The sequence below is a fragment of the Salvelinus alpinus genome, chromosome 13, assembly GCF_045679555.1.
Source record: "Salvelinus alpinus chromosome 13, SLU_Salpinus.1, whole genome shotgun sequence".
Classification (NCBI taxonomy): domain Eukaryota; kingdom Metazoa; phylum Chordata; class Actinopteri; order Salmoniformes; family Salmonidae; genus Salvelinus; species Salvelinus alpinus.
The window spans coordinates 37,465,742-37,481,482 of NC_092098.1; the positions used below are offsets into that span (position 1 = coordinate 37,465,742).

The window sequence follows — 15,741 nt, forward strand, 5'->3', positions numbered from 1 at the left end:
GCTCTGGAGCAGGTTCTCAGACTGGGCCGAAAGTTGGGCCAAAAATGTCTACAAAACAGTTTTTTCTTTGTCATTAAGGGGTATTGTGTGTAGATTGATGAGGGGGGGAATGATTTCGTACATTCTAGAATAAGGCTGTAACGTAACAAAATGTTAAGGGGTCTGAATACTTTCCGAAGGAAGTGTGCATGCATCCGAGTGTTGCTGTAGCCATATGGAAAGCTTGCATATCATTACACACACTCCTCCCATCCACGTACCACTTCCTTGAGCTTGGCCTCGATCTCCTCGGAGGTGAGTTTCTTGCTGAGCGGGGTTTTCCTCAGCAGCATGTCACAGTAGTTGGCCAGCAGTTCTGGACACTTTGACTCCGGCTGGGTCTTTAGACCCACCCTGACAGACAGACAGCACAGAGGAAGTAGAGCAGTGTTGTAAACACACACGTTCACTCATTAACTAATGAAGCAATTAACAGTTCAGGAGTATTATTTTTTTTTTCAGTTGTGAAAAAACTAAAAGATCACCCAACCGTAGTTTTATCAAGTGCAACGTCACTAAAACTGTGGGAGCATTCAACTGTGTGCAGGAATCTATCTTTAATTCAGTGAAGAAATGAAGGCATACAATAGGACACAGAGCGTCTCTTACCCTTTCTGCTTCAGCGGTAGTTCTAATTTAAAAATGGTAGCGTCGTTCACAACTGCTTTGTAAGCCTGAAGAAAAAAAGCATTGGTTAGGTTATGCAGTGACAACCAAGTGCATATACTGTGCATATATTAACTGACAGCGTTGTGTCAATGTTTGACAAACGTTGAAGGAACATTGGACTTCATTGGTAATGTTGTGCTGACCTTGTCCCTGGCTGTGAGGAAGCGAGGGTCATCCTGAAAGGCATCCTTCACCAGTTTACTGAAGCGGTTGAACAGGGTGAGGAGCTGCTCCACGTATTTCTCAGAGTCCTACACACACACACATTATATATATATCTATATTTTTAAAATCAGTGGAATTTTTCTTTCAGTAAATACAATACAAAAGTCATACAGAGAAGGGCAAAGATTACAAAATATAATTACAAAAAAATATCCTAAAGACCAATGTATCAAAATAAAATACTTTTGAAGTACCCCCTTAACTTTGACATGTGGTTGTTTATCTACTTTAGTTAAATGTACTGACTAAGTCGCTCTGGATGCTAAATGACCAAAATGTGAATGTAAAAATGAACACTTGCAAAGCATGCTAGGTATTATTCTATTGAGCTCTACCCCCAAACAAGACCTTATTTGAAGAAAAAATGGAATGACTAGAGATGGGCAACGATAGACCAAAATGTATCTTGTTATAAAATACCCTAAAGAATGTAGGAAAATAAAATACTGTTGTCAAAATACATTTTTATATATAAATATATATTTTCAAAATACATTTCAAGTAGCCAAAAAAACTAAATAAAGCCATAGACAAACCTGTGCAGTTGCAAATCAAACCAATACATGTGAATTCCAAACTTTTTGCAATTTCAACTTATTTTCTAAGAAATGGACCCTATATAATTTTCTATCAGGACTGTTGAAAAGAACAACTTCCTAATATTGAGTTGTCGCCATGTACATTGGACTGTAGTTCAGGCCAGTGACATACAAATGACATAATACTCAAAAGTAATTGATATACGCATTTCAAATAAGTGCAACAAAAATACTGCCCATTTGCCTTCGGAAAGTATTCAGACCCCTTGACTTTTTCCACATTTTGTTACGTTACAGCCTAATTTTAAATGGATGAAATAAAAAATTCAGTATTCAGAAATAAAGTATTCAGACACTTTGCTATGAGATACGAAATTGAGCTCAAGTGCATCCTGTTTCCATTGATCATCCTTGAGATGTTTCTACAATTTGATTGGAGTCCACCTGTGGTAAATTAAATTCATTGGACATAATTTGGAAAAGCACACAACTGTCTATATAAAAAGGTCCCTTAGATGACAGTGCATGTCAGAGCAAAAACCAAGCCATGAGGTCGAAGGAATTGTCCTTAGAGCTCCGAGAAAGGATTGTGTCAAGGAGCTGATCTGGGGAAGGGTACCAAAAATTCTGCAGCATTTAAGGTCCGCAAGAACACAGCGGTCTCCATCATTCTTAAATGGAATAAGTTTGGAACCACCAAGACTCTTCCTAGAGCTGGCTCCCCAGCCAAACTGAGAAATGGGGGACAAGGGACTTGGTCAGGAGGGTGACCAAGAATCCGATGGTCACTCTGACAAAGCATGAGAGTTTTTCTGTGGAGATGGGAGAATCTTCCAGAAGTACAACCATCTCTGCCTTTATGGTAGTGGCCAGATGGAAGCCACTCCTCAGTAAAAGGCACATGACAGCCCGCTTGGAGTTTGCACCTAAAGACTCTCACACCATGAGAAACAAGATTCTCTGGTCTGATGAAACCAATATTGAACTCTTTGGCCTGAATGCCAAGTGTCACATCTGGAGGAAACCTGGCACCGTCCCAACGGTGAAGCATGGTAGTGGCAGCATCGTGCTGTGGGGATGTTTTTCAGCAGCAGGGACTGGGAGACTAGTCAGGATCAAGGCAAAGATGAACGGAGCAAAGTACAGAGATCATTCATAAAAACCTTCTCCAGAGCGCTTAGGACCTCAGACTGGGGCTTAAAGTTCACCTTCCAACAGGAATGTCCTTGAGTGAACCAGTCAGAGCCCGGACTTGAACGAAATAGAACATCTCTGGAGAGACCTGAAAATAGCTGTGCAGCAATGCTCCCCATCCAACCTGACAGAGCTTGAGAGAATCTGCAGCGAAGAATGGGAGGAACTCCCCAAATACAGGTGTACCAAGCTTGTAGCGTCATACCCAAGAAGACGAGGCTGTAATCGCTGCCAAATGTGCTTCAACAAAGTACTGAGGAAAGGGTCAGAACACTTATGTAAATCTGAGATTATATATATATATATATATATATATATATATATATATATATATACACACACAGTTGAAGTCGGAAGTTTACATACACTTAGGTTGGAGTCATTAAAACTCTTTTCAACCACTCCACACATTTCCTGTTAACAAACTATAGTTTTGGCAAGTCGGTTAGGACATGTACGTTGTGCATGACACAAGTAATTTTTCCAACAATTGTTTACAGACAGATTATTTCACTGTATCACAATTCCAGTGGGTCAGAAGTTTACATACACTAAGTTGACTGTGCCCTTAAACAGCTTGGAAAATTCCAGACAATTTCATGGCTTTAGAAGCTCCTAATAGGCTTATTGACATAATTTGAGTCAATTGGAGGTGTATCTGTGGATGTATTTCAAGGCCTACCTTCAAACTCAGTGCCTCTTTGCTTGACATCATGGGGACATCATGGGAAAATCTAAAGAAATCTGCCAAGACCTTAGAAAAAGATTGTAGACCTCCACAAGTCTGGTTCATCATTGGGAGAAATATCCAAACGCCTGAAGGTACCACGTTCATATGTACAAACAATAGTACGCAAGTATAAACACCATGGGACCACGCAGCCATCATACCGCTCAGGAAGGAGACGTGTTCTGTCTCTTAGAGATGAACGTACTTTGGTGCAAAAAGTGCAAATCAATCCCAAAACAGCAAAGGACCCTGTGAAGATGCTGGAGGAAACGGGTACAAAAGTATCTATATCCACAGTAAAACAAGTCCTGTATTGACACAACCCGAAAGGCCGCTCAGCAAGGAAGAAGCCACTGCTCCAAAACCACCATCAAGAAGGCAGACTACGGTTTGCAACTGCAAATGGGGACAAAGATCGTACTTTTAGGAGAAATGTCCTCTGGTCTGATGAAACAAAAATAGAATGGCCATAATGGCCATAATGACCATCGTTATGTTTGGAGGAAAATGGGGGAGGCTTGCAAGCCGAAGAACGCCATCCCAACCGTGAAGCATGTCAGGAGTAATGGGCCAAAATTCACCCAACTTATTGTGGGAAGCTTCTGGAAGGCTACCCAAAACATTTGACCCAAGTTAAACAATTAAAAAGCCAATGCTACCAACTACTAATTGAGTGTATGTAAATGTATGACCCACTGGGAATGTGATGAAAGAAATAAAATCACTCACTTTTATTATTCTGACATTTCACATTCTTAAAATAAAGTGGTGATCCTAACTGACGTAAAACAGGGGAATTTTACTAGGATTAAATCTCAGGAATTGTGAAAAACTGAGTTGAAATGTATTTGGCTAAGGTGTATGTAAACTTCCAACATTAATTGTGCGTGTATGAATGTATGTATATATATATATATATATATATACAGTGGGGAGAACAAGTATTTGATACACTGCCGATTTTGCAGGTTTTCCTACTTACAAAGCATGTAGAGGTCTGTCATTTTTATCATAGGTACACTTCAACTGTGAGAGACGGAATCTAAAACAAAAATCCAGAAAATCACATTGTATGATTTTTAAGTAATTAATTTGCATTTTATTGCATGACATAAGTATTTGATCACCTACCAACCAGTAAGAATTCCGGCTCTCACAGACCTGTTAGTTTTTCTTTAAGAAGCCCTCCTGTTCTCCACTCATTACCTGTATTAACTGCACCTGTTTGAACTCGTTACCTGTATAAAAGACACCTGTCCACACACTCAATCAAACAGACTCCAACCTCTCCACAATGGCCAAGACCAGAGAGCTGTGTAAGGACATCAGGTATAAATTGTAGACCTGTACAAGGCTGGGATGGGCTACAGGACAATAGGCAACCAGCTTGGTGAGAAGGCAACAACTGTTGGCACAATTATTAGAAAATGGAAGAAGTTCAAGATGACGGTCAATCACCCTCGGTCTGGGGCTCCATGCAAGATCTCACCTCGTGGGGCATCAATGATCATGAGGAATGTGAGGGATCAGCCCAGAACTACACGGCAGGACCTGGTCAATGACCTGAAGAGAGCTGGGACCACAGTCTCAAAGAAAACCATTAGTAACACACTACGCCGTCATGGATTAAAATCCTGCAGCGCACGCAAGGTCCCCCTGCTCAAGCCAGCGCATGTCCAGGCCCGTCTGAAGTTTGCCAATGACCATCTGGATGATCCAGAGGAGGAATGGGAGAAGGTCATGTGGTCTGATGAGACAAAAATAGAGCTTTTTGCTCTAAACTCCACTCGCCGTGTTTGGAGGAATAGAAGGATGAGTACAACCCCAAGAACACCATCCCAACCGTGAAGCATGGAGGTGGAAACATCATTCTTTGGGGATGCTTTTCTGCAAAGGGGACAGGACGACTGCACCGTATTGAGGGGAGGATGGACGGGGCCATGTATCGCGAGATCTTGACCAACAACCTCCTTCCCTCAGTAAGAGCATTGAAGATGGGTCGTGGCTGGGTCTTCCAGCATGACAACGACCCGAAACACACAGCCAGGGCAACTAAGGAGTGGCTCCGTAAGAAGCATCTCAAGGTCCTGGAGTGGCCTAGCCAGTCTCCAGACCTGAACCCAATAGAAAATCTTTGGAGGGAGCCGAAAGTCCGTATTGCCCAGCGACAGCCCCGAAACCTGAAGGATCTGGAGAAGGTCTGTATGGAGGACTGGGCCAAAATCCCTGCTGCAGTGTGTGCAAACCTGGTCAAGAACTACAGGAAACGTATGATCTCTGTAATTACAAACTAAGGTTTCTGTACCAAATATTATGTTCTGCTTTTCTGATGTATCAAATACTTATGTCATGCAATAAAATGCAAATTAATTACTTAAAAATCATACAATGTGATTTTCTGGATTTTTGTTTTAGATTCCTTCTCTCACAGTTGAAGTGTACCTATGATAAAAATTACAGACCTCTACATGCTTTGTAAGTAGGAAAACCTGCAAAATCGTCAGTGTATCAAATACTTGTTCTCCCCACTGTATATATATATATATATATTACAGGTCGACCGATTAATCGGAATGGCCGATTTCAGGTTTTCATAATCGGAAATCGGTATTTTTGGGCGCCGATTTGCTGATTAATTTTTTTTATTTTTAATTACACCTTTATTTAACTAGGCAAGTCAGTTAAGAACACATTCTTATTTTCAATGACGGCCTAGGAACAGATTTTTAATCTTGTCAGCTCGGGGGATCCAATCTTGCAACCTTACAGTTAACTAGTCCAATGCTCTAACACCTGATTACATTGCACTCCACGAGGAGCCTGCCTGTTAGCGAATGCAGTAAGCTAAGGTAAGTTGCTAGCTAGCATTAAACTTATCTTATAAAAAACAATCAATCAATGACTGTCATTGCTCCAATGTGTACTTAACCATAAACATCAATGCATTTCTTAAAATCAATACACAAGTATATATTTTTAAACCTGCATATTTAGCTAAAAGAAATCCCGGTTAGCAGGCAATATTAACCAGATGAAATTGTGTCATTTCTCTTGCGTTCATTGCACGCAGAGTCAGGGTATATGCAACAGTTTGGGCCGCCTGGCTCTTTGCGAACTAATTTGCCAGAATTTTACGTAATTATGACAACATTGAAGGTTGTGCAATGTAACAGGAATATTTAGACTCATGGGTGCCACCCGTTAGATAAAATACGGAACGGAATAAACGTGATAGTTTCCGGATTAGTCAAAGGTATATGGTTTAGAGAGAAATAGTCGACGCGTTATAATTCCTGTAATAACTTGCGGCTGAATTTGAAAGCGGTTCCTTCGTTATTTTACCGTTCATGTCTTCCATAGAGAATGTCTTGATCTACTTCAAATAAGGTCTGTGTTTCGTGCAGGCTTAAACCGCCTCGACGTTTTGATACCCGTGTAAATCTCACTAGGATAAGGTAACGTTTGTCAACATATTTTCATAAATCCACTCTACAATTTTTTTTATCTTCGCTTATATTTAGCCAATATTGATCAGAGTTACCTCAAATCAAATCAAATTTTATTTGTCACATACACATGGTTAGCAGATGTTAATGCGAGTGTAGCGAAATGCTTGTGCTTCTAGTTCCGACAATGCAGTAATAACAAACAAGTAACCTAACCTAACAATTCCACAACTACTACCTTATACACACAAGTGTAAAGGGATAAAGAATATGTACATAAAGATATATGAATGAGTGATGGTACAGAACGGCATAGGCACCTTGTCCTGTGTTTCAGAGCACACATGGCTTTCGACCTTCGTCTCTCCCGAGCCCGTACGGGAGTTGTAGCGATGAGACAAGGTAGTAATTACTAGCAATTGGATACCACGAAAATTGGGGAGAAAAAGGGGTTACATTTATTTTAAAAAAATAAAAAAGGTGTCATGGGAATTATGACTCGCACTTTGGTTGTCAATTCTTACCATGCCCATTATTAAAATAGGATTTCCTGCATATAGAAATTAAAGTTTTTGTTTTCAACATTCATCACAGGTAACTTAAACTCTTTTTATTCAAACAGTTGAGAGTATTTGTCTCCTAAGCAGACTCTTCAGTATCATTGTCACTTCAGAGCTGTGTGCGTATTTATGTATTATATTAAGTTAAAATAAAAGTGTTCATTGTTCATTCAGTATTGTTGCAATTGTCATTATTACAAAAATGTGTGTGTGTGTATGATATATACAGTGGGGAGAACAAGTATTTGATACACTGCCGATTTTGCAGGTTTTCCTACTTACAAAGCATGTAGAGGTCTGTAATTTTTATCATAGGTACACTTCAACTGTGAGAGACGGAATCTAAAACAAAAATCCTGAAAATCACATTGTATGATTTTTAACTAATTAATTTGCATTTTATTGCATGACATAAGTATTTGATCACCTACCAACCAGTAAGAATTCCGTCTCTCACAGACCTGTTAGTTTTTCTTTAAGAAGCCCTCCTGTTCTCCACTCATTACCTGTATTAACTGCACCTGTTTGAACTCGTTACCTGTATAAAAGACACCTGTCCACACACTCAATCAAACAGACTCCAACCTCTCCACAATGGCCAAGACCAGAGACCTGTGTAAGGACATCAGGGATAAAATTGTAGACCTGCACAAGGCTGGGATGGGCTACAGGACAATAGGCAAGCAGCTTGGGGAGAAGGCAACAACTGTTGGCGCAATTATTAGAAAATGGAAGAAGTTGAAGATGACGGTCAATCACCCTCGGTCTGGGGCTCCATGCAAGATCTCACCTCGTGGGGCATCAATGATCATGAGGAAGGTGAGGGATCAGCCCAGAACTACCCGGCAGGACCTGGTCAATGACCTGAAGAGAGCTGGGACCACAGTCTCAAAGAAAACCATTAGTAACACACTACGCCGTCATGGATTAAAATCCTGCAGTGTACACAAGGTCCCCCTGCTCAAGCCAGCGCATGTCCAGGCCCGTCTGAAGTTTGCCAATGACCATCTGGATGATCCAGAGGAGGAATGGGAGAAGGTCATGTGGTCTGATGAGACAAAAATAGAGCTTTTTGGTCTAAACTCCACTCGCCGTGTTTGGAAGAAGAAGAAGGATGAGTACAACCCCAAGAACACCATCCCAACCGTGAAGCATGGAGGTGGAAACATCATTCTTTGGGGATGCTTTTCTGCAAAGGGGACAGGACGACTGCACCGTATTGAGGGGAGGATGGATGGGGCCATGTATCGCGAGATCTTGGCCAACAACCTCCTTCCCTCAGTAAGAGCATTGAAGATGGGTCGTAGCTGGGTCTTCCAGCATGACAACGACCCGAAACACACAGCCAGGGCAACTAAGGAGTGGCTCCGTAAGAAGCATCTCAAGGTCCTGGAGTGGCCTAGCCAGTCTCCAGATCTGAACCCAATAGAAAATCTTTGGAGGGAGCTGAAAGTCCGTATTGCCCAGCGACAGCCCCGAAACCTGAAGGATCTGGAGAAGGTCTGTATGGAGGAGTGGGCCAAAATCCCTGCTGCAGTGTGTGCAAACCTGGTCAAGAACTACAGGAAACGTATGATCTCTGTAATTGCAAACAAATGTTTCTGTACCAAATATTAAGTTCTGCTTTTCTGATGTATCAAATACTTATGTCATGCAATAAAATGCAAATTAATTACTTAAAAATCATACAATGTGATTTTCTGGATTTTTGTTTTAGACTCCGTCTCTCACAGTTGAAGTGTACCTATGATCAAAATTACAGACCTCTACATGCTTTGTAAGTAGGAAAACCTGCAAAATCGGCAGTGTATCAAATACTTGTTCTCCCCACTGTATATATATATATATATACACACACACTGCACAAAAAAATAAAAGGGAACACTTAAACAACACAATGTAACTCCAAGTCAATCACACTTCTGTGAAATCAAACTGTCCACTTAGGAAGCAACACTGATTGACAATAAATTTCACATGCTGTTGTGCAAATGGAATAGACAAAAGGTGGAAATTATAGGCAATTAGCAAGACACCCCCAAAAAAGGAGTGATTCTGCAGGTGGTGACCACAGACAACTTCTCAGTTCCTATGCTTCCTGGCTGATGTTTTGGTCACTTTTGAATGCTGACGGTGCTCTCACTCTAGTGGTAGCATGAGACGGAGTCTACAACCCACACAAGTGGCTCAGGTAGTGCAGTTCATCCAGGATGGCACATCAATGCGAGCTGTGGCAAAAAGGTTTGCTGTGTCTGTCAGCGTAGTGTCCAGAGCATGGAGGCGCTACCAGGAGACAGGCCAGTACATCAGGAGACGTGGAGGAGGCCGTAGGAGGGCAACAACCCAGCAGCAGGACCGCTACCTCCGCCTTTGTGCAAGAAGTAGCAGGAGGAACACTGCCAGAGCCCTGCAAAATGACCTCCAGCAGGCCACAAATGTGCATGTGTCTGCTCAAACGGTCAGAAACAGACTCCATGAGGGTGGTATGAGGGCCCGACGTCCACAGGTGGGGGTTGTGCTTACAGCCCAACACCGTGCAGGACGTTTGGCATTTGCCAGAGAACACCAAGATTGGCAAATTCGCCACTGGCACCCTGTGCTCTTCACAGATGAAAGCAGGTTCACACTGAGCACATGAGCACATGTGACAGACGTGACAGAGTCTGGAGACACTGTGGAGAACGTTCTGCTGCCTGCAACATCCTCCAGCATGACCGGTTTGGCGGTGGGTCAGTCATGGTGTGGGGTGGCATTTCTTTGTGGGGCCGCACAGCCCTCCATGTGCTCGCCAGAGGTAGCCTGACTGCCATTAGGTACCGAGATGAGATCCTCAGAGCCCTTGTGAGACCATATGCTGACACATGCACATATATATATATATATATATATATATATATATATTATTATTTTTAAATAAATCGGCTGATTAATCGGTATCGCCTTTTTTTGTCCTCCAATAATCGGTATCGGTAACGGCATTGAAAAATCATAATCGGTCGACCTCTAATATATATATAAAATATTTTAAATATAAATTAGCAAACATTTCTATTTGGTCATTATGGGGTATTGTGTGTACAGTCGTGGCCAAAAGTTTTGAGAATGACAAATATAAATTTTAACAAAGTCTGCTGCCTCAGTTTGTATGATGGCAAATTGCATATACTCCAGAATGTTATGAAGAGTGATCAGATGAATTGCAATTAACTGCAAAGTCCCTCTTTGCCATGCAAATGAACAGAATCCCCCAAAAACATGTCCACCCCATTTCAGCCCTGCTACAAAAGGACAAGCTGACATGTCAGTGATTCTGACATGTCAGTGATTCCCTCGTTAACACAGGTGTGCGTGTTGACGAGGACAAGGCTGGAGATCACTCTGTCGTGCTGATTTAGTTCGAATAACAGACTGGAAGCTTCAAAAGGAGGGTGGTGCTTGGAATCATTGTTCTTCCTCTGTCAACCATGGTTACCTGCAAGGAAACACGTGCCATCATCTGTGCTTTGCACAAAAAGGGCTTCACGGGCAAGGATATTGCTGCCAGTAAGATTGCACCTAAATCAACCATTTATCGGATCATCAAGAACTTCAAGGAGAGCGGTTCAATTGTTGTGAAGAAGGCTTCAGGGCGCCCAAGAAAGAGCAGCAAGCGCCAGGACCGTCTCCTAAAGTTGATTTAACTGCGGAATCGGGGCACCACCAGTACAGAGCTTGCTCAGGAATGGCAGCAGGCAGATGTGAGTGCATCTGCACGCACAGTGAGGCGAAGACTTTCGGCGGATGGCCTGGTGTCAAGAAGGGCAGCAAAGAAGCCACTTCTCTCCAGGAAAAACATCAGGGACAGACTGATATTCTGCAAAAGGTACAGGGATTGGACTGCTGAGGACTGGGGTAAAGTCATTTTCTCTGATGAATCCCCTTTCTGATTGTTTGGTGCATCCGGAAAAAAGCTTGTCCGGAGAAGACGGTGAGCGCTACCATCAGTCCTGTGTCATGCCAACAGTAAAGCATCCTGAGAACATTCATGTGTGGGGTTGCTTCTCAGCCAAGGGAGTGGGCTCACTCACAATTTTGCCTAAGAACACAGCCATGAATAAAGAATGGTACCAACACATCCTCAGAGAGCAACTTCTCCCAATCATCCAGGAACAGTTTGGTGACGAACAATGCCTTTTCCAGCATGATGGAGCACCTTGCCATAAGGCAAAAGTGATAACTAAGTGGCTCGGGGAACAAAACATCGATATTTTGGGTCCATGGCCAGGAAACTCCCCAGACCTTAATCCCGTTGAGAATTTGTGGTCAATCCTCAAGAGGCGGGTGGACAAACAAAAACCCACACATTCTGACAAACTCCAAGCATTGAATATGCAAGAATGGGCTGCCATCAGTCAGGATGTGGCCCAGAAGTTAATTGACAACATTCCAGGGCGGATTGCAGAGGTCTTGAAAAAGAAGGGTCAACACCGCAAATATTGACTCTGTGCATCAACTTCATGTAATTGTCAATAAAAGCCTTTGACACTTATGAAATGCTTGTAATTATACTTCAGTAGTCCATAGTAACATCTGACAAAATATCTAAAAGACACTGAAGCAGCAAACTTTGTGGAAATTAATATTTGTGTCATTCACAAAACTTTTGGCCACGACTGTAGATTGATGAGGGGAAAAAACAAAATAATTTTAGAATAAGCCTGTAACGTAACAAAACATGGAAAAGTCAAGGGGTCTGAATAGTTTCCGAAGGCACTATGTATTTTACATTTCTGTTAGTATAACATGTCTGTGTGTGTATGAGCATGACCGCATGTGTGTGTGCTTGGGCGTGTGTGTGTGTGTAGCACTCACCGAGGTGATGGTCTCGGCGGAGGCCATCATGTCGGCCAGCCCAGCAGACATGATGTGGTCCTCTAGGTCATTCAGCATGGGTTCGATGCCACTGGGCACCTTGTCCATCAAAGAGAACATGAGGTGGAGCTCTAGGAGGTGGAGAACTACAATCAAACACTGTCCAAAGTAAGCTACAGTCTATAGATTCTATACTGAACAAAAACATAAAGCGCAACATGTAAAGTGTTGGTCCCATGTTTCATGAGCTGAAATAAAAGATACCAGAAATGTTCCATCTGCACAAAAAGCTTATTTCTCTCAAATTGTGTGTACCAATTTGTTTACATCCCTGTTAGTAAACATTTCTCCTTCGCCATGATAATCCATCCACCTGACGTGTGGCATATCAAGAAGCTGATTAAACAGCATGATTATTACACAGGTGCACCTTTTGCTGGGAACAATAATAGGTCACTAAAAAGGTACCGTTTTGTCACAACACAATGCCACAGAGGTCTCAAGTTGAGGGAGCGTGCTATTGGCATGCTGACTGCAGGAATGTCCACCAGAGCTGTTGCCAGAGAATTTAATGTTAGTTCCTCTACCATAAGCCGCCTCCAACGCAGACCACATGTAACCATGCCAGCCCAGGACCTCCACATCAGGCTTCTTCACCTGCGAGACCAGCCACCCATACAGCTGATGAAACTGTGCATTTGCAAATCAAATAATTTCTGTCAGAAAACATCTCAGGGAAGCTCATCTGCATGCTTGTCGTCCTCACTAGGGTCTTGACCTGACTGCAGTTTGGCGTTGTAACCGACTTCAGTGGGCAAATGCTCACCTTCGATGGCCACTGGCAGGCTGGAGAAGTGTGCTCATGATGGATGAATCTCAGGTTCAATTATGCTGGGCAGATGGCAGACAGCGTGTATGGTGTTGTGTGGGCGAGTGCTGTGCTGACGCCAACGTTGTGAACAGAGTACCCCGCGGTGGGGTTATGGTATGGACAGGCATAAGGTACGGACAATGAACATAATTGCATTTTACCGACGGCAATTTGAATGCACAGAGGTACGGTGACAAGATCCTGAGGCCCATTGTCGTGCCATTCATCCGCTGCCATCACCTCATGTTTCAGCATGATAATGTACGGCCCAATGTTCCAAGGATCTGTACACAATTCCTGGAAGGTGAAAATGTCCCAGTTCTTCCATGGTCTGCATATTCACCAGACATGTCAACCATTGAGCTTTGGGATGCTCTGGATCGACGTGCACAACTGTGTTCGAGTTCCCGCCAATATCCAGCAACTTCGCACAGGCATTGAAGAGGAGTGGGACAACATTCCACAGGCTACAATGAACAGCCTGATCAACTCTATCCAAAGGAGATGTTTCGCACTGCATGAGGCAAATGGTGGTCACACCAGATACTGACTGGTTTTCTGATCCACGCCCCTACCTTTGTTTATTTCTAAGGTATCTGTGGCCAACAGATGCAGATTTCACCGGGCCTAATGGCCTAATGGATTTATGACAATTGACTGACTTCCTTATATGAACTGTACCTCAGTAAAATCTTTGAACAAAAATATAAATGCAACAATTTCAGTCTTGTTTTCTACTTCTAGATTATAGTAAATATATAGAACAAGGGGTATGCAGCAGAGCTTGGGGCCCGTATTTAAATACATCCTTAGGGGTTGGTTTCCGTTCAATTGATTGAGTCTCCATTGAACATGCTTTTTAGTTAAGGACAAGGCTTAATCTGTATCCTGGAAATCAGCTGTAGAAGTTCTATACATCACAGTGGTGGTATACTGCCAGGGTTAGAAAGCTGCCTCCAGATTTTACTGCTAAACATCAGAAACTGAGATGTTCTACAAAGACACATTGGTTAATACTGACACACACGTAGGTAGACTATTGGTTAAAACTATCAGGACACACACACAGTACAATGTGGGTTTGTGGTCAGACACTGATGTTTGGGGGGTAATGTTGACAACATGTTGACTGACACACAGAATGGGCAAAGACAGAGGTTGACTGGTTGATGTGGACAAATTGAAATAGAAAGTGAAGTGGAAGACTGCAAGGTAATTTCCTGGTTTGCAAACCTGAGCTGGCCGAGCCTTTGGTGCCAGGAGCACTCCGGCCGTACTCACTCTCTGTCTCGTTTTGCTTGATCATGCCTGGACACTCGGCCAAGATGGTCTCCTTAAAGGACGTCACCAGGGCGTTCACGCAACACTCCATCAGCTGAGGAGGAAAACAGAAAAACCATGGTCGCTCATATCACCAATAAAAAAATAGAATTGATTTATAAATAACATTTTATATCAGCATTTGTCACAAAGTGGTTTAACATAAGGAATTATTACACTGCCATTTTTAAAGCCATGCCCTCCTTTGATCTTGACATTTCCTAAATAAGTCTATAACACTGTCATTGTTAGAATCTTAACATTACAAACAGAATTATACGTTAGGAAGGAATGTCACTTTAATGGTTGACCCCGCCCCCCCGACAGTAGGGCCTGCTCCCGACAGTAGGGCCTGCTCCCGACAGTAGGGCCTGCTCCCGACAGTAGGGCCTGCTCCCGACAGTAGGGCCTGCTCCCGACAGTAGGGCCTGCTCCCGACAGTAGAGCCTGCTCCCGACAGTAGGGCCTGCTCCCGACAGTAGGGCCTGCTCCCGACAGTAGGGCCTGCTGCCGACAGTAGGGCCTGCTGCCGACAGTAGGGCCTGCTCCCGACAGTAGGGCCTGCTCCCGACAGTAGGTCCTGCTCCCGACAGTTGAAGGTGTGGTGCCCAGTTGACAATCACCCCGACAATTGCCTAGAAACTGAACCTAAACTATACCAAAACTAATTGAACACCTATAACAGATGAAATAAATGAAGTAAAGTATGATGGAGGAGAAAGGGTGAGTTGATGAGCGAGGGGAAGCGAACAATGTATAATTATCTAATCCCCAATTGTGAATGAAGAACAGAGCGGGCCAATCTATTGTACTGGTATATTCTAATTCTAATTATGTACCCTTTATCAGTCCACCGAATCCAAGCAGTCTCATCAGTCTACTCTGGCCTACTTGGAGAACATTGTGAGAAAGTGCGTAATTTACGAATGGATGCACATACTGCGTTAGTTGCTACAAGATCTGAATGAAAACGACTCATGATGGGGAAGAAATATATGATGACATATCTGATGATTATTCTTCTGATTCTGAGCCTCAACGTGAACCTACACCACCGAGGACTAAGCGCAAAAAGCCCAGAATTGTGGTTGCGCGGGCACCGCACTGAGCAGGTGCCCGCGCAACCACCAACTGAAAACGGTGAGACAGGAAGGGACGGCACCATTTGGATAGAACAAGCCGGTGACATTGCTACGGGCCGATTATCAGCACAAAATGTCATCACAGAAAGCAGACCCTACATCTCAAGCAAAAAACATCAGCAACACACTCGCCAGCTTTCATTGTTTATGTGACG

At 43.0% G+C, this 15,741-nt stretch overlaps 1 protein-coding gene across 5 annotated transcripts in view; it reads right to left on the reverse strand.

The window, feature by feature from the left end:
* LOC139537650 (cullin-5) overlaps positions 1-15,741 on the reverse strand; it is a 36,772-nt gene that overhangs the window by 8,583 nt on the left and 12,448 nt on the right. For 3 of the 5 annotated variants that reach the window (XM_071339208.1, XM_071339207.1, XM_071339211.1), the window contains exons 8-12: positions 14,358-14,499; positions 12,254-12,384; positions 852-959; positions 649-713; positions 261-405 (exon numbers count right to left, since the gene is read on the reverse strand). In XM_071339208.1, the coding sequence (XP_071195309.1) occupies positions 261-405; positions 649-713; positions 852-959; positions 12,254-12,384; positions 14,358-14,499 (591 nt within the window). The remainder of the gene's footprint in view (positions 1-260; positions 406-648; positions 714-851; positions 960-12,253; positions 12,385-14,357; positions 14,500-15,741) is intronic. The other 2 variants (XM_071339212.1, XM_071339209.1) reach the window with 2 other exon arrangements.